The sequence below is a fragment of the Rhinopithecus roxellana genome, chromosome 14, assembly GCF_007565055.1.
Source record: "Rhinopithecus roxellana isolate Shanxi Qingling chromosome 14, ASM756505v1, whole genome shotgun sequence".
NCBI classification, from domain to species: Eukaryota; Metazoa; Chordata; class Mammalia; order Primates; family Cercopithecidae; genus Rhinopithecus; species Rhinopithecus roxellana.
This window is the reverse complement of record NC_044562.1, coordinates 21,354,838-21,381,999: the sequence shown is the minus strand read 5'-3', so window position 1 is coordinate 21,381,999 and position 27,162 is coordinate 21,354,838. Positions and strand designations below refer to the sequence as shown.

The following is a 27,162-nucleotide window of genomic DNA, read 5'->3' as shown; positions in this document are numbered from 1 at the left end:
ATGGATACAGATGAAGCATTTGATGAAAGCAGCAGGAAGAAGCAAATCTGAGAGACAGAGGGGAGGGTTGGCTGGTATTAGCAGGTTTTGGAAAAGTCTTGGAAAAGTCATCTACAAATAGCCATTTTAAGGCACTGATGGGCAAGAGGATGTGTGCCTGCTTGGACAGTTCTGCCTACATGGTGTCTGGACGGAGGGAGAGGGAAACAAAGAACAAAGGTGACTAAGATGGCGTACTTCCGGGTTCTTCATCACCAACTTTCCCGCGCCCAGGAAAGGCACAGGTCAGCTGCGCAGGTGCAGCATGACATCCCACCGAGGAAACTGAAACCTACCTGACCACGCCCACCACACAGCCCTCGACCCACCCGCATCCCGCCTACCGCCCTCCCACTCCCAGGCCCAAGACATAAAAGCTGCTCCCAGCAGGCGCGCGGGGCAAACTTCCTCGGCCCCCTCCTCATATGCGGACCCAGGAACCTCACCCGAGAACGCTGGAGCGACTTCCTCGGCCTCCCCTGCCGGAGACTGGTGAACTTCGCCCTTTCTTCCTTCACATTGGCTAGCTAATAAAGTTTCTTTTTACCTTGCCTACTTGCATTTTCTCTGGCGCCTGCTCTGGTGGTCGCATAAAACAAATCAGTTGGTGCCAAAACCCGGGAGGAGACCCCTCCTCAGGGCCCCCCAAGGTCCGAGGAGCCTCCTCCTTCCACGCCGTGGATGGACCAGGACCTAGACTTCGCTTTCCACACCTCCAAGTCTCCTAGGGGTGAGTACCTTTTGCCTCCCTCTCATATTCCTTGGCCAGAAGTCCTGCGCAGGCCCAACGTTTTTCTTTTGGTCACCAGGTGACCCACAGGAGAGTTCCCAAAGGTAGAGACATCTGCCCAAAGGAACTCCATTCCAGTCTGTGTGAGACACGTCCAGGACGGAGACATCCGCCTGGAGGTAATCTCCATTCCGGCTCCAGGAGCCTCCCACCAGTCTCTAGTGGCTCCAAAGGACGCTTTGTAGCCAGGTAGAGTTCGGTTTCCATTTCCGCCTATAGGCAATGGGAAACCCCCAATCCAAAATACCTAGAGACTCCCCTTTAGGGTGTCTTCTAAAAAATCTCAAAACTTTACAATTAGAACAAGATCTTAGGCGAACGCAACTGGTGTTCCTCTCCACTGTGGCATGGCCACAATATAAATTAGACAACCAGTCTCAATGGCTGCCTGAAAGCACTCTAGACCATAACATTTTAATCGACCTCAGTAATTTCTGCCGACGCTTAGGCAAGTGGTCTGACATTAACTATATACAAGGATTTTGGGCCTTGCGTTCTCATCCGGACTTGTGTAGCCAGTCTTCCTTGGCCCAAGTCATGTTGTCTAAGGACGCAGGCCTAACAAAGTCCGAAAAGGAGGAGTCATCCTTCCTGTCTGACTTGCCGGAAGACCTTACTTCCCCTCCCTCCTTTCCACTCCTGCCGTATACTCCACCTCCCCCTTCCACTCCGGCCCCACCTTCCCTCTTGACTCCACCTTCCCCTTCCACTCCCGCTGTTGTTCCGCCCTCCTCCTCGGTCCCTCCCACCATTGTTGAGGCTGCACCTCCCTCCAACCCCTCAGCACTTCCGCCTGGTCACCTTAGTTTGCCTATATCTGCCCATACCTGCTCTAAAGATTGCCTAACTACCCCCACTCCTACTCCCACCCTATCCAACAACCCCCCTGCGGTCTTAGCACCCTTGCGTAAGGTGGCCAGAACACAGGGCGTGGTTAGAGTTCATGTTCCCTTCTCACTAGCAGATCTTTCAAAAATTGAAAAACGTTTAGGAGATTTTTCTGCCAATCCTGCGATTTACACCAAAGAATTTAAGTACCTTTGCCAGGCCTACGATTTAACCTGGCATGATCTCCATGTTATTCTTACCTCTACTCTAAACCCTGAGGAGCAAGAGTGCATCCTAGCGGCCACCAGGCAGCATGCCAACCAACTACACTTAACAGACCCCGCCTTCCCAGTAGGGGAACAAGCAGTCCCCTCTATAGACCCAGACTGGGACTATCAAATGGGCCAGCCAGGCCGCCGAAGACGAGATATGATGACTCAATGTCTTCTGGCCGGTATGCAGGCGGCCTCAAATAAGGTAGTAAATTTTAATAAACTAAAAGAAATTATTCAAGATCTAGATGAAAATCCGGCCACATTTCTAAACAGGCTAACTGAAGCATTAACTCAATACACTCGGTTAGACCCAGCTTCCCCAGCCGGAGCCACTATTCTAGCATCATATTTTATTTCACAATCGGCCTCAGATATTCAGAAAAAACTCCAAAAGGCAGAGGACGGACCCCAAACTCCTATTCAAGATCTAGTCAAGTCGGCCTTCAAGGTCTATAACTCCAGAGAGGAAATGGCTGAGGCCCAACGACAGGCCTGCCTAAAGCAGAAGGTACAGCTCCAGACTCAAGCCTTAGTTGCTGCTTTGCAGCCTAACCTTAACCCAAAACCAGAGAGCAAAACCCCCAGAGGTTCAAAGACAGCAAAAGGGGCTTGCTATAAATGCGGTGACCCAGGGCATTGGGCTGATAAGTGTCCCCAGAGTCCCCAGCTGCCTAGGCCAACGTGGCCGTGCTACAAGTGTGGAGTAGCTGGACACTGGGCTACAAAGTGTCCTAACCCTCGTCTGCCAACAACTCCTTGTCCAGCATGCCAGGAAGAAGGGCACTGGAAGTCAGACTGCCCCACCCTGAAAACGGGCATGGCGCCTCAACATGATGTCCCTTCTCAGGACCTTGGGAGCTCCTTCCAGCTCTTACATCTGGACGACGACTGAAGGTGCCGGGACTCAGAGACTCCCATCACCCTCGCCGAGCCGCGGGTAACTCTCCTGGTAGTGGGTAAGACAATTAACTTTTTAATCGACAGCGGGGCTACCTACTCTGTTTTGCCGTCTTTCGAAGGGCCTAGCCTTCCCTCCAATATTTCTGTTGTAGGAGTCAATGGCTCCCTGTCCAGCCCTCGGAAAACTCCACCTCTTAATTGCTGCCTGGCCAACAACTATTTTGCGCACTCGTTTCTCATCATCCCCTCATGCCCCACTCCTCTACTAGGCCGAGATGTCTTAAGTCAACTGAAAGCCTGTATCTCCTTTCCTACTAGCGCCCCCCACCCCACCGCCATCTGCTTCTAGTATTGACTAACTCAAATGACTCCAACAAGCCTACTAACCCTTTCCCTGATTTCCCCATTCCGGTAGACCCCCAAGTGTGGGACACCTCCACTCCTGTCGTGGCAGACCATCATCCACCAATACTTATAAAACTTAGAAACCCATCTCCGTTTCCAACTCGCCCAGTTTTCTCTCTCTCCACAACACCTACATGGACTAAAACCAATCATTACCAGGTTACTCAGCCAACACATCCTCATCCCCACTCATTCTCCCTGCAACACCCCAATCCTACCTGTAAAGAAGGCGGATGGAACTTTCCGGTTAGTGCAAGATCTTCGTCTTATCAATGAGGCTGTTTGCCCCACCCATCCAGTAGTCCCCAATCCTTATACCCTTCTTTCTCTCATCCCACCTAACACAACACACTTTACTGTGCTAGATCTAAAAGATGCATTTGTCTCTATTCCCTTACATCCAGATTGTCAGTTTCTCTTTGCTTTTACATGGGAAGACCCAGACACCCATACCTCCACCCAACTGACATGGACAGTGCTTCCCCAAGGGTTCCGAGACAGCCCCCATTTCTTTGGGCAGGCCCTAGCAAAAGACTTAGCCTCCTGTCCTCTTACCAATAGTGAAATTCTCCAATACGTAGATGATCTTTTACTCTGTAGTCCCATGAGGCAGGACTCTCTTTTAGACACTGCAATCCTCCTCAATCATCTAGGATCCAAAGGTTACCGAGTATCCAAACACAAAGCTTAACTCTCACAACAATGTGTTACATATTTAGGTATTGAAATCACTCCTACGACGCGCTCACTTACCACAGACCATTTAACTCTAATACAAAATCTTTCTCCTCCCCAAGACACTAAGGAAATCCAATCCTTCCTAGGCCTAGTGGGGTTTTTCAGACACTGGATCCCTAATTTCAAACTCTTAGCTAAACCTCTATATGCAGCTGTTAAGGAGACTCCCCAAGGACCTTTGTCTAACCCGAAGTTAATCTATAAACATTTCACTTACTTAAAAAACTGACTTCTCTCACACCCTACTCTCTCACTCCCAGACTTCCAATGTCCCTTCCAGCTTTTCACGGATGAAAGACAAAAAGTTGCTGTTGGCCTTTTAGCCCAACCTATAGGCACCACCTACCACTCCGTGGCATATTTATCTAAACAACTAGATCCCACCGTACAAGGATGGCGGCCCTGCCTTTGGGCCCTAGCAACAGCAGCCTGCCTAACCCAGGAAGCAAAGAAACTCATTAGAGGTTGTAACCTAACAGTCTTCTCTACTCATTGCCTTCAAGATCTCATTGCCCACAAAAGTATTAGCCATTTAACCCCGTCCAGACTCCAACTCTTTCACCTCTTGTTCATAGAAGACTCCACCATTGCCCTAGGAGTCTGTTCCTCTCTAAATCCAGCAACCTTACTTCCTGACCCTCTCAAGCAACCTCATGCTGAACACTCCTGTCCAGAACTTTTAGAGGCCCAAACACCTAGTCACTTACATTTACATGACCAGCCCTTAGAAGGCTCACAGTTAACCCTATTTGTAGATGGCAGTTCCTTTATAAATTCTCAAGGAAACAGACAGGCAGGATACATGGTAGTTACATCTTCTACTGTCCTAGAAGCTAAGCCTTTACCACAGGGAACAACATCACAGCAGGCAGAACTTATCGCACTAACTAGGGCTCTCCTCCTACCCAGAGGAAAAACGATAAACATATACACAGACTCTAAGTATGCCTTCTTGATTGCACACACCCATTCTGTCATCTGGAAAGAGAGAGAGTTCCTAACCACCAGTGGCACCCCTATAGTCAACAAAAAACAAATACTCAAACTGCTAGATGCTTTATCAGTGCCTTCCAGAGCAGCCATCATACACTGTAAAGGTCATCAGACTCCATCTAACCTGGTGGCGGCTGGCAATAATTTTGCCGACACCACTGCCAAATCAGCTGCCGGATTCTCCACTCCCACACTTCCTTCTGTTTGTTTTCTTTCTCCTCAATATACCCCTAATTATACCCAAGAAGAAAAGACCAAACTATTACAAGATTCAACAGCCAAACTAGCCGCAGACAATTGGATTTACCTCAATAATAAATTAGTTATTCCTAAAACTCAACTCCACACCATTCTAAAAGACATACATAATTCCCTACACATAGGACCCAAAGCTCTATATAACCTCCTAAGCCCCCTCGTTCACTGCCCCACACTCATGAAACACCTAATTATAATCAACCAACAGTGCTCCACATGCCTCAAGTCAAACCCTCAAGGCGCATTGTGCAACCTCCATCCGAGCCATCAACTCAGAAGGCACCAACCAGGCGAAGATTGGCAGATTGACTTTACCCACATGCCAAAACATAAGAAATTCAAATATCTCTTGACCTTCGTTGATACCTTCTCAGGATGGATAGAAGCCTATCCTACTACAGGAGAAACTGCCAATATAGTTGCTTCCACACTTACTGAACACATTATTCCTAGGTTTGGCCTCCCACTCACTCTCCAGTCTGACAACGGCCCAGTGTTCATCTCCAAAGTAGTCCAGCAGGTGGCGACCCTCCTACACATTACCTGGAAACTCCACATCCCTTATAGACCTCAGTCCTCCGGTAAAGTAGAGAGGGCCAACGGGCTCATGAAACAGCAACTCACCAAACTCTCCCTCGAAACTCAACAATCATGGGTAACTCTCCTTCCCCTGGCCCTAACCCAGCTGCGAGCAGCCCCATGGAGTCTGACAGGCCTCTCTCCGTTTGAACTAGTCTACGGCCGGCCCCTCACCCTCCAGCAGTTACCCACCCTTTCCTCCCCGCTAGCAAATTATCTTCCATACCTAACCCTCTTAAGACAACTCCTAAGACAACATGCCAAACTAGCACACCCCCCTCCAACAGACACCTGTAACCCACATCTCTCTCTTAGCCCAGGGGACCAAGTATATTTAAAAAATATCCAAGCCAAAGATCTTCAGCCCAGGTGGAAAGGCCCATATACTGTCCTCCTATCCACATACACAGCAGCCAAACTTCTAGGACACACGCACTGGGTCCATGTATCACAACTAAAGAAAGCCCCCACAGAAGACAATCAGTGGACATCTACTAGACTTGCCCCTACCTGCCTCAAACTCACCAAACTCCCTTGACCACCACATGTTCCCTGACCTCTTACGCTTATCCCGATTTCTCACCATACTCTATATAAACATAACAGAATTCCAGTATATTACCCCAGATCCCTACTTGCCCCCAGATCATAGCCCATCACAGTGGTTTTCCCGCTTACTCACCTTTATAGAACATCTCCAGTGGCAAGGTGTACTCTGGGATTACACTCAAGATAAAGTCTTATTTTATACTTATATTACTATTTTTCTCTTGCACTCCAATCTCCATTACTAACCCCACTTTTGTATGGAGATTCTCTATAATTGAAACTTGGTCAGAGAACAACAAACAACATTCACAGCTACAAGGCACTGCAGACTGCCCACCCCAAGGCTGTCAGTCCCTCCTCACCATAAATTTCACCCTCGCTTCTCGCAAAGATAGATGGTCTAACCCATTTCTCTGCTTTCTATATGACCAAAGAGAATATAATTGTAAAAACTACTGGCAAGAAACAAACCTAGGATGCCCCTATCAATATTGTAAAATCCACTATGTACATGAGGGTGATCAATTCTTCACCCAGCACATGCAGTCTGTACCCTATCAATATCAACTAAATATCCAAGACCCGTGGGACCCCCGATGGGCAGATGGAGTAAAAGGAGGACTCTACGCTAGGTGGTCAGCTTCATATCCAACTGCCACCCTCTTGATCAAAAGGACACTAGTCCAACAGGAAAACTCCCTCCCTAAAAATATAAAACACCTACAAAATTTAACCTTAGCCATACTATCACAAGAACAGGCCCTACAAGATCAACTACACTCCTCCATACAAGATCAACTACACTCCTCCATACAAGATCAACTACACTCCTCCATACAAGATCAACTACACTCCTCCAACAAAGACCCCTTCTCATGGTTAAAGCTAGTCCGTCAAGGGTTAAACTTAACACGGGCAGCTAACATAACACATCTCTCCCACTGTTTCCTCTGCGCAGCCCTTAAAGAAGCCCCCTTAGTGGCAGTCCCTTTACCAACTGCTTTCAAGGCTAAAACTGGCTCTACAAGCACCTCCCAAAAACCATTTTTGCTCCAAGTCCCACTATACCAAAACCCAAAAAATCCAATCCTCCCTTTCTGCTACTTTGCCCCAAACTCCTCCTGGTGTAAGTACACCCAACCACCCAATAAGATCCAGACGGCCCCCATTGGAGGTTATTTCTGGTGTAATAAAACCCTCTTCAAGGTCCTTAACCACACATCCATCAGCCAATCCCTCTGCGTCCCAGTGTCCTTAGTACCCAGTTTAACCCTATATAGCAAAGCAGAAGTAGCTGAACTCACCTTACAATTTAACTCTCCTCCTAATAATCTCCAAAAACGGGCCATCTTCCTTCCCTTAGTCATCGGGATTTCTCTAGCCTCCTCCTTAGTGGCGTCAGGACTTGGAACTGGGGCTCTTGCCTACTCTGTACAATCCACCCGATCTCTAACTGCCCAAATTCAAGAAGCTATAGAGGCGTCGGCTGAAAGTCTAGCCTCTTTACAACGTCTAATCACTTCAGTGGCTCAGGTGGCAGTACAAAACAGAAGAGCACTAGATCTTCTCACAGTAGAAAAAGGAGGAACATGTCTTTTCTTAGGAGAAGAATGTTGCTATTACATAAAGGTATCAGGTCTAGTTGACACTAATATTCAGACCCTAAACCGGATTAAAACAGAACTAAAGAACTACAACACTCCCTTAACCCCAGGTCCACCTATATGGTTATTACTGGTAATGCAACAGATGCTCCCATTCCTCATCCCTATACTAATTCTCTGTCTTATCCTATGTTTTGCCCCCATCTTAATCAAATTTCTCTGAGCCAAAGTTCAAGAGATCACCCGTGTAGCCTTCAACCAGATGCTCCTACATCCCTACGTCCAGGTGCCAACCATGGACCCTCATGACAATGCCCCCTGACAGCAGGAAGCAGCCAGACAGACAACGACGCCCCCAGTCATCATAATCAATGAAAGGTTGGACTGTCTGGACGGAGGGAGAGGGAAACAAAGAACAAAAGTGACTAAGATGGCGTACTTCCGGGTTCTTCATCACCAACTTTCCCGCTCCCGGGAAAGGCACAGGTCAGCTGCGCAGGCGCAGCATGACATCCGACCGAGGAAACCGAAACCTACCTGACCACGCCCACTACACAGCCCTCCACCCGCCCGCATCCCGCCTACCGCCCTCCCACTCCCAGGCCCAAGACAGAAAAGCCGCTCCTGGCAGGCGCGTGGCGCGAACTTCCTCGGCCCCTTCCTCATATGCGGACCCAGGAATCTCGCCCGAGAACGCTGGAGTGACTTCCTCGGCCTCCACTGACAGAGACCGGTGAACTTCGCCCTTTCTTCCTTCACATTGGCTAGCTAATAAAGTTTCTTTTTACCTTGCCTACTTGCCTTTTCTCTGGCACCTGCTCTGGTGGTCGCATAAAACAAATCACATGGGAAAGCAAGTTTCACAAATGTAAAAAGGGCAAACTGTAGAGGGTAAGTGCTAGGGAAAGGGTCGGGGAAATGGACTGTAATGAAACTATCTAACCAAAGAGTCTCCTACAAAATGTGCATTATTTACAGATGAAATCAAGTTGAATAGTCCTTGTAATCACCTCCTGGACAGCTTGAGTTTCAAATGTTACCTGTTGCAGGTGCTCTGTGCTGCATTCATCCTTGTTCACATCAAGATTCACAAAGCAGACCTGGGAAAGAGAGCAAAAATAGTACATTAAAGTCAAAACTTGACTGTCTTTTTAGAAGAAAGCAAGCCGGAATCAGCTGGGGCAAATGCTTTGGGAATCTTCCACATCTTAGACAGTTTGGCATAGAAATAGTCATTTCAGGGAGGGCGTGGTGGCTTATGCTTGTAATCCCAGCACTTTAGGAGGCCGAGGTGGGTGGATCACAAGGTCAAGAGATCGAGACTATCCTGGGCAACATTGTGAAACACTGTCTCTACTAAAAGTACAAAAGTTAGCTGGGCGTGGTAGCACACGCCTGTAGTCCCAGCTACTCGGGAGGCTGAGGCAGGAGAATTGCTTGAACCCGGGAGGTGGAGGTTGCAGTGAACCGAGATCGTGCCCACTCCAGCCTGGCGACAGAGTGAGACTGCATCTCAAAAAAAAAAAAAAAAAAAAAAAAAAAAAAAAAAAAAAAAAAAAGAAAAAGAAAAGAAAAGAAAAAAGAAAGAAAAAAAGAAATAGTCATTTCACTTTTGAGCCTCTAAATAGCTCTCCAGCACCCTACTCAGCTTCCCACTGGTTACAACAAATGCCATCTTCCTTTTATGGCCCAACATACTAAAAAAGTCTGCTTGTATTAGAGTGAATAGAACAGTTACAACAAAATCTTCAAGTTTATAAGGTGTTATCAATTCTCATGAAATAGGAAAAATAACTTTTCATGCTCTAAGGCTGTTTGTAATTGCAATAAATACTTTTCTCTATTTTCTCCTTTCCACTTCTCATTTTGCTCCTTTTCTCCACCCACTTTTTATATAGTGCATAATAAACCAGAACTCCTCTTTGCCACATTGTTTTAGTTCATTTTACTTTATTTTACCTTGTTACACAATTTGCCTCTTTGCTAGCCATCTTGGATAAATGTCTGAATGGATTAGTCTAAAAACAATAGCCATAATATTAAACAATAAATCTGAACAACAATGAAACATTGTTATAAAGTCATATGCTGCATAATGAACAATATTTTGGTCAAGAACTGATCACATATACAACAGTGGTCCTTTAAGATCATAATACCGTATTTTTACTGTTTTTACCTTTTCTATGTTTACATATGTTTAGATATACAAATATTTAATGATTGTGTTTCAGTTGCCTGTGGTATTTAGGACAGAAACATCTGTCCAGGTTTATAGCCTAGGAGTAATAGGTTATACCATATAACCTAGGGGTACAGTAGGCTATGCCATCTAGACTTGTGTAAGTACAGTCTATGATGTTCAAACAGTGACAAAATCACCTAATGATGCATTTCTCATAACATGTCCCCAACAGTAAGTGACTTATGCCTGTAAATTAAATCTCAAACATATCACATAGAGAACTACTATGAGCATTCAGATGGGGTTGGAGAAAAGAAAGTTAAAGTTTTCAAAGAGGTTAGCTATATGTTTGAAGGATAAAAAGACTTTTGTTGGACAGGGAATGGATGGGGACCATCACTAGTGGGTTGGACAGACAGCATGATTAATACTTTGAGGTGAGAAGGTGTAACATGCTGTCAAGCAACAGGCAATAAGAGAATCTGATTGCAGGCAGGCCTAGAGGAAGGGAAGTGTCGGTAATTAGGTCTAGTTAGGTTTGTGCTACATGAAAAGATGCAAATGAAGTTATTTAATACTTTGCTAAAAATCATCCAAAGGTTTTTATTTCTAACAAGTTGATTTGATGATACAAAACTGAGAACATTAATTACCTGGAATTTAGTTAGACATTTGAACTTTCAGATGCCTGCAAATATATGGGGATTTCTGATCTTAGTTACTTTTTAGGGTCATGGTTTCTTAGTCTATCTTTTTTCTTTTTGAGGTTAAAAAAAATGGAAAGGTTTTGAGAAAGATCTTAAAAACTGAAACAGAAGTATAAAGATCATGTCTGCTTTAGTCCCAAAGAATAAGAGATCGCTTCAAGTTTCATGGACTCACGAGATCCTTGAAGTGCAACCCTAGGGTTGTACTTAAATCTGCCTGTTAAGAATAACTTGTATTGTGGGAAGTCAGAGACCCCGAATGCTCCTGATAACTTGATGGGCATTAGGGAGAAGAAAGGGCATAAAATGACCCACACTCTCATCAGAAGTTTTTTTTACTCTGGGTTAATAGGATGGAAAAACAGGAAGAAATTGGCACGAGTCTCTTTGCAGACAGTGCAAATGGAAGCATAAATAGAAGATGGAGCTCAGAAGCAGTTCATGATCTAGGGAAGTTTGAGAATATTCATATAATAATTGAAACTTTGCCCTTGGAAAACTAGTTCAATATCCACAGTGCTCGGGGACTCTTAATAACATGCAACTGGGACTGGAGGTATTGAATTGATGAGAAGATTTTCCATTCACCTTAAAGAAAGGCCCATTACCTTGCCCCTGGGCATGACAAAGCTTTTATTATCCTGCATCACAGTGGGAGAGGGCAAAGCAGAGACCAGAAAGCAAAGAAAGGCATTTATAGCAACTATTTGTCTGCCCTCCAATATTTTCTTTAGTTCTCTGAGGATAAACTCTCTTTTCACCTATTCTAGGCTACTAAATGAAACTCTGCCTACACCTGAAGGACACTCTCCACATTTGCTAGCTGAACCAAGATAAAAACAAAGCAAGACACAAACCGACTTCTTGCTTACACTTCTTATGCACATCTTTCAATATCTTCGTAGTAGGGGATGATCCAGGCTTCTTAGGGCCTGACGTGCATGCAATGTGAGGCCTTCTTTAAGAAATGGAATAACGGTCGATTGTGGTGGCTCACACCTGTAATCCCAGCACTTTGAGAGGCCAACGCGGGTGGATCATGAGGTCAAGAGATCGAGACTATCCTGGTCAACAGGTAGAGAAACCCCATCTCTACAAATAATATAAAAATTAGCCAGGCTTGGTGGTGTGCGCCTGTAATCCCAGCTACTCCAGAGGCTGAGGCAGTAGAATCGCTTAAAGCTGGGAGGCAGAGGTTGCAGTGAGCCAAGATCATGCCACTGCACTCCAGCCTGGCAACAGAGCAAGACTCCATCTCATGAAAAAAAAAAAAAAAAAAAAAAAAGAAAAGGAATATTCTAAATTAGGTGTGAGAGTGAATATTTACTTATTTAGAAGGAAAAAAGGAATCACAAGAAAGCTAGAACTTAAAAGGGCTGGCAAATACTAAAAACATAAAAACTGCCAGAAATATGATATCTAATCGACTGCCCAATGCACCTCCATAATAGGTTTTTTTTTTTTTTTTTTTTTTTTTTTTTTTACATTTTTGATTAAATACTCTTTGGTCACTTCTTCATGTGAAAGCAATATTGAAACATTGTCTTCTCTAGAGAAACTAGAAAAATAAGCCAGTTTCCCTCTAATATGGTTGACTGATTTTTTAACTTCCAAATTTTTATTGAAAATATGTTTTTCAGCTTATTGTCAAATTCAGTGGGAAACTGCTATACAGTTCCTTTCATATATGAGTTGTTATAGGCATACTCACTCTTTGTACTACCTTCACAGTTTCATACTCTAAAGACATAATTTGGATTGATTCTCTTTTGTGTGATTTCCATGAAAAAAATGCATCATGCATTTGTGATTTTCAGTGCTGTACTATCAAATGAATGCCCACCAAGAGGAAATTTCTGCTTGACTAGGCCTCAATGAGGACCCAACTTTGCACCTTCAGTTTTACATGTCTGATGACTGGAAGAATTTTACACAGAGTAGCTTCTGGCAGGTAAACCTTGTTTTCTCTCACTGCCTACATATTTTTGGTATTGGAAACTGTAGGACATGCTCACACTATCCCTAACCTGGCACATTTGTGTTGCAGTGTCTGGCTGGGTTACCACTCTTGATGGTAGAAGCATTCCTGGAAGTCATTGCTATATGTGGATGGCTAGCAATCACTTAACTGTATATGAAAGTGATATCAAGCCACATAAATATATCATGTAAACACAACCCCCTCAATTTCCCTTAAGCCAGAGCCCAATAACAGCTGTGGTCACTCCAATGACTCTCAGTATGGGGGGAGGTAAGAGGTAGTAGGAGTCGAAATGGAAAGAGACAATCAAAATTAAAATATCTTACTTTGACTATTTTACAAAAACGCATAGCCATGTGAATACAGTGCTAGGCCCTGTCCCAAGGGCCTTGAAACTGGGGCCTATGCATATTAACAGCCCTGAAACCTAAATTTTGATAGTTTTACAGTAAATCCACTTCTTGATGAAATGGAGCCTGTGACTGGATTGCTCTTAGCAAGTTTTCAATCTCTACAAACTGGGGCTATTAATTGAGATTTAAGCGACCACTAATGCTGAAGTCCAAGGAGAATACAGGACCAGGCTCTGTCTAGTAGAGCTGGGGAGTGGTGAGCCTGGATTAGGAGGCTTTGATGAGGAGGCTGAATGTTTGATGAGGAGATTGAATGTCTCCAAAGTGCATGGTGTCAATCCCGGGTGCTGAGAAGACAAACAATACAAGGCATTGTTCTTGCTCTTGGGAGTTATGATCTGTCTGAAGGCAGGACATGTCCTTAAAGTGACAGAAACATCATGGGCCGTGTGTGCTAGAGAAGGGAGTTGGGAGAACTGGGTCAATCATGAACATGTTTACAGTGTTATTACAGGAGGAAACTTTTGGTAGTAGGAAACTGAAATAAAGTTTTTATTTATTTTGTTTTTTTGCAGGAGCAGTTAGGGTGAATGTTATGTGTGACTAAAATGATAAAGCCTAGAAGATTCTACATTACAGTTCCATGAGCTGGAGAGAATCCTGTCGGTGCAGAGGCTAGGGCTGCATGCTGGAGCCACCAGCCAATGGAGAATAAGGCATAAGTACTGTGATGCTTTTGCATTATCTGTAAAATGCCTGCATGAGCAAATCCAAATATGCCACATGACCTAGGAAAGGATTTTTTTCAGTATGTATTTTTACATAATTATTCTTTTTTCTTGAACATAGAAGTGGTTGATTTTCCTGCAGCCTTCACAATCTGTTAGTTCATGAGGGCAGGCCCTGTCCATCACTCGATTCCCAGTGCTCAGCATGGTGCCAAGCATCTGGCAGATGCTCAATAAATTCTTGTTGGTGAGTGCAGGTGACAGGTGTACAAGAGAAAGGGACATTTGTAATAATCATTTCCCTTATTTATAGAATGAATTCCAGTGTAGTCAATAAACAGTTTTCTTCCCGTAAAGGTATAGGGAATATGTAGAGAAGCTACAGAAGAATTAAATGAGCAAATAACCCAGCTATTGGCTTCTATTTCCAGTACTTAGATTAGCTTCTTTTTCTCACAAAGAAGGATTTGCTAAAAAATAGAAGACAAAATGTTGAGAATCATAAGTGTAATAAAGACACATAAAAGGTGCTAACATTTTTCTTGGAATGGCAGCTCCTTTCTCGTCACATAAAATACATTTCTTTTGTGTATTTGTGCACATATCCTTACTGAGACCATCTGCAGACATACTCAGCTGAAGCAGATGGAAACACACATCATCCCAAAAGCATACAAGCACTTCTTCTCTTGCTTTCTTAACAGAGCTAATCTTGTGGTTGTACTCTATCTTTTACATTCAAATGCTGCTCTTCTATCATTATTACGGGTTTTAAACAAGACATTGCAGGAATAAATGTCACTGAGAAGATGACGCCACCTTATGATTTTGACTTTTATATGACCTAATAAAATATTCCTCAAAACTACTTATATATAATAAAAATTTGAATGTCTATAGGAAATATACTGCTTTTTTTTTAGTATCATGGGTTATTAGCCAAGTAATCTCAGTGATTACTCTTATTTATGAATCTCTTTTCATAAATGAAGCTCCATGTAGGCATTTATAACACTAAAATTTTATTGTGAAATTTTGTTAACTGGTGATATAAAACATATCTTTGTGAAAAACTGATGTGCGGAAACGGTTGACATGAAAATCTAGTATTCAATACAAAACAAGTAATTTTTAAGTGGATTGTAATTCACAGAAACTTTTTTGAGGCAACTGTATTTCCTAAATAGTTTTATTTGATACAAATAAAGTCAGACGAAATCAGTGCTTTTATATCAGATAAAAATGGGTTTGACTTTTTGAATTGAAAACCCGTAGAAACAACTGATGATGACAATTGTTGGGATGAAAACCATATTATAAGTGCAGTTTTATGTTTTCATGTATTAATTTTAGTCAACATTTTAGACTATTCTGATAGTGAAATGCAATCATTAAGAAATGTCATTGTATTCTGCATCCACTAGGGGCAAATCACTGTGTCAGAGGTCAGATGACACCAAGGTTTTAGGCTAGGAGGTGAGTCCTTTGATTCCTCTGCTTGAATTTTTTTCATTTTTCCTAAAGTTAGATAACATCTATTAAGAAAACCTTTTCAGAAAATATTAACCCACAGCATGATGTCGAATTGCCTTAAAATCTAGATATTTGAATGTTGAATATGACCAAATACATACTTACAGTTTTTCTTAGAAGAAAAGCAATTCCTTCTTTTAAGCAGCTTTTAACAATGCAGCCGTCTGGCCATGTGGGATATGACAGCATCTCTTAATTTGATGGCATCAAAATGCTGATTTCACAAAGCATCCAAAGAAAACACTGCCTCCTTTCTTTTTCTAACCAAAAGGCTTCTGCTAGATTCAGGACCCTGGACCAAAATTACCTTCTAAAGAATATGACATTTTTTCTGCCTAGGACTGTAGGAAATTTTTTTCATCAATGGTATTATGCCACCATGCTGTGGTCATTCTGGAATACATTTGACTGTTTGGGAAAATACTGCATTTATATCCAGTCATTGCTTTGAAGTGATTACAACAATTACACAAAATGAAATATAAAGTTTTATTGACATTTAAGACTGTCCAGCTTCTCTCCTTTTTGTATTGTCAACATTAAAAATAATGTTGAATTGTAATTCTGGGGGAAGCTCCTCAAACAGTTTGTGATAAGAGATACAGTAAAAGGAGTACAAATACCTAAAATACTAGAGGTCTTTTAACTAAACATACCTGAAGTCAATTTTATTGATAGCTTAAAAAATAAAATTAAAAAATAAGTATATACTCAAGATAATTAGCTATTTTGCCATAAAAATGTAGTGTTTATTGTCTTAGACTTTTCGTTTGAATCAAGAGGATACACTTACATGTAATGTCTGATGTACTTTTACTAGATATGTAACACATTATATTTATTTTAGATTTCCATTTTAAAGATCTGTTACTAGCAAGTGTTTCCCTCTTGAAAGTAGGCCCTGAGTAATTATTTGGACCAGATGAAAACTAAAGAATCAGTAGAAAAATGTGTTTCTACACTTCACCTGCTTGCAAAAATGTGCTCTGGGTTATATAAAAATAAAGTGGTAATAGAAAATTAGCATATTAAAAATACACAGTACCGTAAGATGTTTTCCTATATGATTTTTTAGGAATAGCTTTCTTGTGTTTTATCAGTCACTGGCAGTTTCTCTAGCGTGGCTATTCTCTGTTTTCCATCAATCAGCAATTTTTTGTGGAATTCCACTACATGCCAACACTAGACACTAAGTTTAAGGCAGATATTCTAGGCACTAATTTCTTTTCTCGGGGATAATCATTTTTATTTCCAAGAGCCCTTAAGAAAATTAAATCAGGATTATCCAAGTATTTATTTAGAAGACGGTTCTGGGTTGGGCACGGTGGCTCACACCTATAATCCCAGCACTTTGGGAGGCCAAGGCAGGTGGATCACATGAGTTCAGGAGTTTGAGGCCAGCCTGGCCAACATGGCAAAACCCTGTCTCTACTAAAAATACAAAAGTTAGCCGGGCATAGTGGCGCATGCCTGTAGTCCAGCTACTCAGCAGGCTGAAGCAGGAGAATCGCTTGAACCCAGGAGGCGGAGGAGGTTGCAGTAAGCAGAGATAGTGTCACTGCACTCCAACCTGGGTGACAGAGTGAGACTCTGTCTCAAAAAAAAAAGAAGAAGAAGAAGAAAACGTTCTGCATTCTCTGAAATCTTTTTTTTTTTTTTTTGAGACGGAGTCTCGCTCTGTCGCCCAGGCTGGAGTGCAGTGGCCGGATCTCAGCTCACTGCAAGCTCCGCCTCCCGGGTTCACGCCATTCTCCTGCCTCAGCCTCCCGAGTAGCTGGGACTACAGGCGCCCGCCAGGTCGCCTGGCTAGTTTTTTGTAGTTTTAGTAGAGACGGGGTTTCACCATGTTAGCCAGGATGGTCTTGATCTCCTGACCTCGTGATCCGCCCGTCTCGGCCTCCCAAAGTGCTGGGATTACAGGCTTGAGCCACCGCGCCCGGCCTCTCTGAAATCTTATGATCACTAGAGGGTATAACCTTGGCTTAGAGTAATTGTATTACTCTATGTAATACAGTGCAGATTTGCTGAATGAATCTAGGTGGTAATGTGGAGCGGAGGACACTGGCCGTGGGAGGGGATGTGCAGATGCTGGCTCTGCTCTCAGCTCCCATGCTGTTGTGAGGAAAGGAGATGGGAGCCATGTCCTATGGTTTGTGAATTGTCAGGTGAGTCTTAGAAACAGAGCAGCTAGTCATCTTCTACTAGTCGGCAGTCAAAAAGGCTGAACCAGAACTATGGGGACTACTCTTATTTCCCGGAAAAGAGAGAAGAAAGTGAAAGTGGAAATTAAAAGGATCTAAGTAGGAGAGAGCAGAAGAAAAAGAAAACAAACAAACAAACAAAAACAACAACAAAAAACAAGCAATCGTGCAAACAAACAAATCACCAATGGAGCATCACAGGTACTGGCTTACTCCTGGAAGGAGCTGCATTTAGGTCTGAAGACCACCTGGCTCTGTGAGTAAGAATATTTAACCTGCCTGCATGGCACATCAGAATCATCTGGACAGAGTTCTTACACTTGCATGTTCCTGGGCTCTGAACCACAACTATTTCATCAAAATCTCTTGGGTTGGGGCCTGGGGATATTTACCCAATTATTTATCAATTCTTACTATCATTATGTATTTATTTTTTAAAGACTGGCTTTATTCAGATCTAATTTACATACCATATGACATATCCATTTAAAGTGTGTGATTCAATAACTTTTAGTATATTCATCATTTCTAAAAGAAGCTATATCCATTAGCAGTCATTCTCCATTTCCCCCAAATACCCTCTTTCCAGTTCTAGGCAACTATTAATCTACTTTATATTTCTATAGATTTCGTTGTTCTGGAAATTAAATATAAATAGAATAATATAATATGTAGTTTTCTGGTGACTGAGATAGACTATTTATAAAGAACAGCCATTTCTGAGAACATAAAACAATTAAAATTTGGCTCCTTGACTGTAATTTTTTTTTCTGCCACCCAAATTCTATTTACTTGGCATAAGTATTTATTTCTGTTTAATTACATAAACATTATCTACTGACCTAAGACATTAAATTGCCTTTTCTAAACCTTTATTACTTATATATAAGAACAGAATGTTATTTTGTTTTTCAGGGCTATGGAACATTTAATTGAGAAATGACTTCCCTCTTGTTCCCAGAGGCGTTTACGACTTAATGGATATAAATGGATGCCAGCATTATGGGTACTGCCTGTCATCATGTGTTATAACACCACGGAATGATTGCAAGGAATAATTTTAGTTCAATAAACTTTTAGTATATTCATCATTTCTGGCCTATTCATCATTTCATACCTGTTGTCGTTGCAATAGGTATCCAACGACATACATGAAATTACAAAAAGACTGCAATTTAAAATGGAAATATAGGCAGGTTAAAAATATCAAGCATTCCCTAGTCATTATTACTGATTAAATTTCAAATATGAATAATGCTGAGAGAACTTATAGACCTGCAGACAACAGATCATTTATTATTAGAGAAAAAGATGTTGGATCAGAATGAGCAAATGCCAGCTTTTATGTGTAGATCAAACACTTGAATCCAAGGTATAATTTCAATTTCTTGACACAATGTATGAAAGGATATATAGGTTAGTTTTATTTTAAACGTTTAGAAGAGTTAATTGAGGATACACTCTTTTGTTTTGTTTTGTTTGAGATGGAGTCTCACTTCGTCGCTCAGGCTGGAATGCAGTGGCACGATCTCGGTCCACTATAACTTCCACCTGCCAGGTTCAAGCAATTGTCCTGCCTCAGCCTCCTGAGTAGCTGGGACTCCAGGCATGTGCCACCATGCCTGGCTAATTTTTGTAGTTTTAGTAGAGACAAGGTTTCACCACGTTGGTCAGGCTAGTCCTGAACTCCTGACCTCAAGTGATCCACCCATCTTGGCCCCCCAAAGTGCTGTGATTACAGGTGTGAGCCACTGTTCCTGGCCGAGGATGTAGTTTTCATTGATGTTAAAAACCTAATCAAATAATTGACAAAAGTCTTCCTCAGGTACAATGAGACAACCTAACTTTGACTATAGTGTAAGAAAAAATGCCATAGACATGATAAATTGAATATCAATATTGCATGCTTTACAATTTTGTAGAATTTTGTGTTTTAACTCTTCCACTAAGCTTCCATTAAAGACTTTTTCACCTTTAAAGTAATAAAACATAATAACATCTAGTGGTTGCTTTCTCCCTCTTCTGAAAGTCGTACACATTTGCACAGAGAAAATATGAAAAAGAAAAAGTAGAAAGTCATGTTTGTAATCTGGATAGCTCAATTATTTTAGAATAGATAAAAGACAATTCATATACTTAGAATCATGGAGAATAAGTGATAGTGAACTTAATTTTAAAATGCAAACAGTTTATCTAAACTAAACATCTAACTTTCCTCTCTCATATGTTTGACAACTAAACTACTAAATAACTCCAAACTTTACCTCTCCAAGAAGCCTCAGGTATAACTGAGCAAACACTTGGTGCATCTTTAATAATTAACTAATGCTGCAATCTCATTGCTATAGGTAAAATTTATTAAAAATCCCAACAACTCAATAGCAATTACTAAAGGCACAACTTGAGTGACTCTACACAGGGAAGCAGAAACATGTTCAGAGGACTTAGTCCTAAAATATAGCTGCAAATGCAGGAAAAGCACTTCTTTTTTTAACAGAATTATCTGGATTGAATATCTATATTAATAAAAGACATCAAGTGGTTCTTAGTTTCACGGGTACTCTAAGAACCACTCTATTTGGCCCGCTCCAGGTTTGCATATGAAAACTTTAGCCCAAGGCATGTATCTGAATTACTATGCCTATAGACTGGACGCTTTAGAGACTCATTAACTTAAATCTTCTAACAGGCTGCCAAGTGTTGAGAGGTAACTTACTTTTCAAAAAAATGACCGTTAAATTCAAGCCTTTGAAAAATGGAATTCTGCGAACTATAGTTGACACATAATGAATAAATACATAGAAAAAACAATTAGAGAAAAACAAAGCAAAATATGAGAGGGAACATCTATTATAGTGAGTAGGATAACCACTAGTCTTTCATATTTGTTTCCTTTGACAATGATGCTAATTAGTTATTAAAATAGAATCTGGAGGACATTATGCTAGATGAAATAAGCCAGGCACAGAAAGATAAGTATTGTATTATCTCACTTATATGTGAAATCTAAAAAAGCCAAACTCACAGAAGCAGAGAGTAGAATGGTGATTGCATGGGGCTGGGGGATGAGAAAAATGGGGAGAAATTGGTCAAAGGGTATAAACTTTCAGTTTTAACATGAATCAGTTCTGGAAATCTAATGTACAGCATGGCGACTATATTTAATAGTACTGTATTGTTTACTTGAATTTTGATAAGAGAGAAGATTTTAATTGCCCTCACCACACACACACACACACACACACACACACACACACACACACACACACACAGACATGTGCACACACAAACAGATGGTAATTAGGGGTGGTGATGGCTGTGAAAATTAGATTGCAGTAATCAGTACACAATGTATACATGTGTCAAATCAAAATGTTGTATACCCTGAATACATATAATTTTTGTGTGTTCATTAAATATTTCAAAATAAACTAAAAATAAAAATCCATGTTTCAAAAGACTTTTCTGCATGCTGAATATTGCTGTTATTCTCTTTTGTGGTCTCTGTTGGTAAAAATGATGCATATCCTGATTTCTGTATTCTTTGTCTAATTTACTCCCTTGAACTTCACTTGTTTTAGGCAATGACTTTTAGAAAAATGGCCTCTATGATGTAAGCAGTAGCTTAAGTGAGCTCAGGCTGTTAAGTTGTGGCAAATAAATTTTGCACTTAAATTCCAGTTGTTAAACCAAGTATTAAAAATAAATAGGCGATTTGAAAAGCCGGCCAACACTTCATATTCTTTAATGCTACCAAAAATCACTGACAGCTACAGGATAGGGAGCTGGGTTTTTGTTTGTTTCTTTCACATTTCAATGTTTCTGACTTTATTCCCTGAAGCACCATTAATCTGTCTTTAGCATATACAGAAACAACAACAAAAAGAACAAAGAAAAATTCATTGTAATATCATTATATTTTCCTGTCTGAGACTTAGAATTCCAGGAGGTAACTGAAGGGGATGTGAACGATCTCTTCGTAGCCTTCAGAAAAACCTCAAAAAGACCCCCTCCTTGGGCAAGGAGAGACAGCTAGGGGCAAGGGCAGCTGAGCATTGAAGTTTATCCTTTTGTCATTCCCCAACCTCATCATGATTCCACATCTACATCTAGTTAACATTTTCCCACTTGAAAGCAGAATAAAAGCATAAAAAATATTCTTGAGCTTCAAATAGCTCTTGCCAAATACATTTTTAAATTTCGCTATCAGTACATGAATGAGACAGCAAACAAAAGTGGAATAACTCTCCAAAATATAAGTGAGTATATGTAGGAAAATGTGTTTCTTGTATTTTTATGTCAGTGTAAAATCACAGAATCTGAGAGCAAGAAGTGACTTAAAAAATTATCTGGTTTAGGCCGGGCGCAGTGGCTCATGCCTGTAATTTCAGCAGTTCGGGAGGCCAAGGTGGGCAGATCACTTGAGGTCAGGCGTTCGAGATCAGCCTGGCCAACATGGTGAAACCCTGTCTCTACTAAAAATACAAAAATTAGCTGGGCGTGGTGGCGGCGGGTGCCTATAATCCCAGCTACTTGGGAGGCTGAGGCACGAGAATCACTTGAACCTGGGAGGCAGAGGTTGCAGGGAGCCGAGATTGTGCCATTGCACTCCAGCCTGGGCAACAAGAGCAAAACTCTATCTCAAATAAATAAGTAGATAAAATAAATAAAATTACTGGTTCAACTCTCTCATGTTATCTGTAAAGAAACTTAATTACAGATAAGTTAAGCAAAACATGCCAAGTCCCCCAGCTACTTCATTATTAATTTGTGCCCATTCATTCATTCACTCACTCTACTTATTCACTTATCCCTTTAAAGAACACGTAACAACAGCCCCTCTACGCTCACAGAGCTAGGAGCAGCATGCAGCAATGAGATGAACGAGATGGTCATGGTTCCTTGCAGTTTGGTGGGCTAAACTAGTCTGATGATCTGAAACTTGAAATCAGACAGCTGTAAATGAAGACAGACTCCAGTGAGTGCTACAACAGAGGTACAAACAAAATTGATACTGAAATCTGGACAAATGAAAATGGGTAGGCTCTAAGATATGGAAATTCAGAAAGAGCAGGGTTTTTTTGAATGAGTTAATCTAGGATTCAAAGTGGAAAGGAGAGTACACTGGGAGAGAAAGTTGGTATAGGTGAAGATTCCATTGTCTTGATAAGATTCTGTGCTTTCTGTTTTAAATACTGGGGAGTGACAGAAGATTTATTTCTAAAGACAGTGAGGAGGAGAAAAAAGTTGTATCTTATTTTTGCCTAACTGTCCATCGGGGCTGAAGGGGACTCCATGCTCCTTGAAACCCGTTTTGATTACCTTTAATTCTTCAGTTTGCTGCCACGAAATTGGAGTACCCTCAAATTATTTCTACAAGGTTAGCTTGCTTGCAGGAGATCAACCCTGATGTAAAACTCAGTCACTTCTTTGGTTTACATAGAAAAATAAATCGTTCATATCAAGCCTTTGAGTTTAGCAGGGTATCTGAACACCTTTTGGTGAAAGAGTGGGGGTGCAGATGGGTGGGAATATTGACCTATTTACCATCACCCTTTGCTCTTTATTCCTTCACCTCCACCTCATCTCTCACCGACACCCTCCCACCTAGTCCTTGACCTCTAAATTCTCTTCATCATGTAGAACTGTTTCTTTGCTGAAGTACAGTCATGTACCTCATAGTGACATTTCTGTCAATGACAGAACACATATATGACTGTGTTCCCATAAAATTATAATACTGTACTTTTACTGTAATTTTTTTTAATGTTCAGGTATCTTTAGACTTACAAATACTCACCACTGTGTTACATGCGGACAGTATTCAGAACAGTAACTTGCTATATAGGTTTGTAGCCTAGGAACAATGGGCTACAGCATATGGCCTAGGTGTGTAGTAGGCTATGAGGATTAGTAATGTTCATTTCTTCATATGTTTGTGGGCCAATTGTGTATGTTTTTTTAGAAGTGTCTGTTCAGATCCTTTGCCCACTTTTTAATGGGGTTGTTTTTCTTGTTGAAGTGTTGCAGTTTCTTATAGATATGTGTAAGCACACTCTATGTTTGCAGAATGACAAAATCACCTAATGACTCAATTCTCAGGATGCATTCCTGTCTTGAAGCGACATGCGATTGCGCTGACACCAACCCAGACCAGGAGAGGGAGTGTGGGACCGTGCTTGAGAACCCAGCTCCATTCCCAGCTCTGCTCCTATTAGTTTTGTAAATTATGCAACCACTAGGAGGCTCCATATCCTTGCCCATAAAATGGGGGAAACAACAGTACCTATCTCAGGATTTTTGGAAGGGTTTAAACACAAAGTCTAAAACACAGGAAGTGCTCAATAAATAATTTTGCTGTGTTATTGTTACTTCTCCAAACAATTATCAATGTATGTTTAAACATAATTAACTTTAAAAAATCTGTGTTATTTAAAATCTTCTGCCCCACCCCTTCTAAAGTGTGATTCCCTTCCCAAACTAACCGCTCTTTCTTCCAGTATACTGTTATTTATTGATCACAAATGTTAGACACTGCCGCATGATAAACAATGAGGTTTTCAGCACTTCAAATTATTTATGTATTTATTTATAATAATTTTAGCTTTTATTTCAGATTTAAGGAGTGCATGTGTGCCCGGGCTTCTTACATGGGCTTAATGCATGATGCTGAGGTTTGGGGTATGAATGATCCTATCGTGAGCATAAGACCTAATAGGTAGCTTTTTCAGCCCTTCGACTCCCCGCTCTCTCCCTGCTCTAACAGTCCCCAGATCTTCCCATTTTTTATGTCCATATGTACCCAATGTTTAGCTTTCACCTGTAAGTGAGAAAAAGCGGTATTTGGTTTTATGTTCCTGCCTTAATTCACATAGGATGTTCCTGCAAAAAATATAACTTCATTGTTTTTTATGGCTGCATAGCATTCCATGGTATATATGTACCACATTTTCTTTATCCAGGGTAAACAGACAACCTACAGAATGGGAGAAAATCTTCACAAACTCCAACATCCAACAAAGGTCTGACATTCAATATCTATAAGAAACTGCAACAACTCAACAAGAAAAAACAAATAACCCCATTAAAAAGTGGGCAAAGGATGTGAACAGACACTTCTCAAAAAAAAAAAAAAAAAAAAAAAAACACGTACAAGTGGCTCACAAACATATGAAGAAATGATCAACATTACTAATCTTCAGAGACATGCAAATCAAAACCACAATGAGATACCACCTCACATTAGTCAGAATAGCTATTATTAAAAGGCCAAAAAAATACTGGATGTTAGGGTTTGGAGAAAAGGAACACTTATAAACTGTTGGTGGGAAAATACATTAATTCAGCCGCTGTGAAAAGCAGTTTGGAGGTTTCTCAAATAATTTAAAACTACCATTTGACCCATTAATCCCACTGCTGAGTATAAACCCAAAGGAAAATAAGTCATTCTGCCACAAAGACACATGCACTTGTATGTTCATGGCAGCACTATTCACAATATTTCCTTTACCTACAATTTGTTCTTACTGATTTAATTTTTGCCATATGCAGATGGAATCATCAATGGTGGATTTGTTAAAAATTTATTTTTACTGATACATATTAGATGTACCTGTGTTTAGGGTACATGTGATAATTTGATACATTAGTATAATTAAATCAAGGTAACTGAAATATCTATCATCTTCAATATTTATATTTTCTTTAGGCTAGAAACATTTGAATTCTCCTCTAGCTATTTTGAAATATAGAACTGATTGTTAACTCTAGTCACCATACTGATCTGTTGAACACCAGGTCTTATTTCTTCTAAGTGATCTAAGTGTATACTTTTACTTTTTAATCAGACTTTTACATTCACCCACCCCACTTTTTTTTTTTTTTTTTTTTTTGAGACAGGGTCTCGATCTGTTGCCCAGGCTGGAGTGCTGTAGTATAATCTTGGCTTACTGCAGCCTCAACTTCCTGGGCTCAGGTGATCCTCCCACCTTAGCCTCCCTAGTAGCTGGGACTACAGATGCCACCAACACACCAGGCTAATTTTTGTATATTTTGTAGAGACAGGGTTTTGCTATGTTGCCCAGGCTGGTTTTGAACTCCTGGGCCCAAGCAATCCTCCACCTCGGCCTCTCAAAGTGCTGGGACTCTAGGCATGAGCCACTGCACCTGGCCACCCACTCCACTTTCTCTGCCTCCCCTCGAAATTGTTATATCACAATTTTGGGCAAATCAATATTTACTGTTTGCCTTGTTGTTATCAGGTAATTATTATTCAGTAGGGACCACATTGTATATTGTAGTATTTCCTTTACTTAAAACTTGTTTTTATTAATTTTTGTCTTATGCAGCAGATTGACTTACTGTTCATTCAATACTCATTCTTTTCTATATCCATAGGGAAAAAAACCTACTTTTCTGCCCCTTAACTTTGAGTTTGGCTGCATGACTTGCTTTGATGAAGGGGATGTTAGTCAGTGAAATGCAAGCAATAATTTGAAATGTGCCTGTGTGGTGGACTTGTCCTCTTTGTGCCTATGCCTGCCATTGCCCTGATAAGAACATGCTCTGAGGCTAGACCACTGGATCAAATGGGGTTGGAAGACACACAGAACCCCCAGACCCAGAAATGCCTGCCCAGCGCAGGTAAGCTGCTCCCCTGACCCCACTGTAAAACAACCTGAAGACCCAGGTGAAGTACACTGCTGTCTACTGCTATTATTAAAATCTAATGGTTGATTCTTAGTCTGTAGAGGCTGCTATAACACAATACCTTACACTGGGTAATATTTATTTATTTATTTATTTATTTAGACGGAGTCTCGCTTTGTCGCCCAGGCTGGAGTGCAGTGGCGCGATCTCGGCTCACTGCAAGCTCCGCCTCCCGGGCTCATGCCATTCTCCTGACTCAGCCTCCGAGTAGCTGGGACTACAGGCGCCCGCCACCACACCTGGCTAATTTTTTGTACTTTTAGTAGAGAACAGGGTTTCACCATGTTAGCCAGGATGGTCTTGATCTCTTGACCTCGTGATCCGCCCGCCTCAGCCTCCCAAAGTGCTGGGATTACAGGCGTGAGCCACTGCGCCCGGCCACACTGGGTAATATTTAAATAAAATAATATTTAAATAATATTTCTCAAAGTTCTGAAGGTTGGGAAGTCCAAAATCAGGACACTGGCAGATTTCCTGTCTGGCGAGGGCCTGGTCCTCATAAATACCTTCTTGCTTTATCCTCACCTACTCACCTAGCAGCTCCCTTAGGCCTCTTTTGTATGGGCGCAAATCCTATTCATAACAGTTCAGCCTTCATGACCTGAATCACCCCCCAAACGCCCCACCTTCTATCTCCACTGCCCTGGAGATTATTTTGACATCTGAATTTTGGAGTGACACAAATCTTTAGACCATACCAATTCTCACCCAACAAAAGCGAGCTTCAATGGGTATTTTTCTCTATTTTCTGCTTCAATATAATAAAAGGGGGGTATGGATTTGAAGATTATGAGCCAAAAATGTAAA

General features: G+C 41.4%; 1 protein-coding gene across 3 annotated transcripts in view; it reads right to left on the bottom strand.

Moving 5' to 3' along the window:
• Nucleotides 1-27,162, bottom strand: part of SPHKAP (SPHK1 interactor, AKAP domain containing) — a 202,289-nt gene that overhangs the window by 40,111 nt on the left and 135,016 nt on the right. For all 3 annotated transcript variants that reach the window (XM_010366559.2, XM_010366560.2, XM_010366561.2), the window contains exon 4: nucleotides 8,999-9,058. In XM_010366559.2, the coding sequence (XP_010364861.1) occupies nucleotides 8,999-9,058 (60 nt within the window). The remainder of the gene's footprint in view (nucleotides 1-8,998; nucleotides 9,059-27,162) is intronic.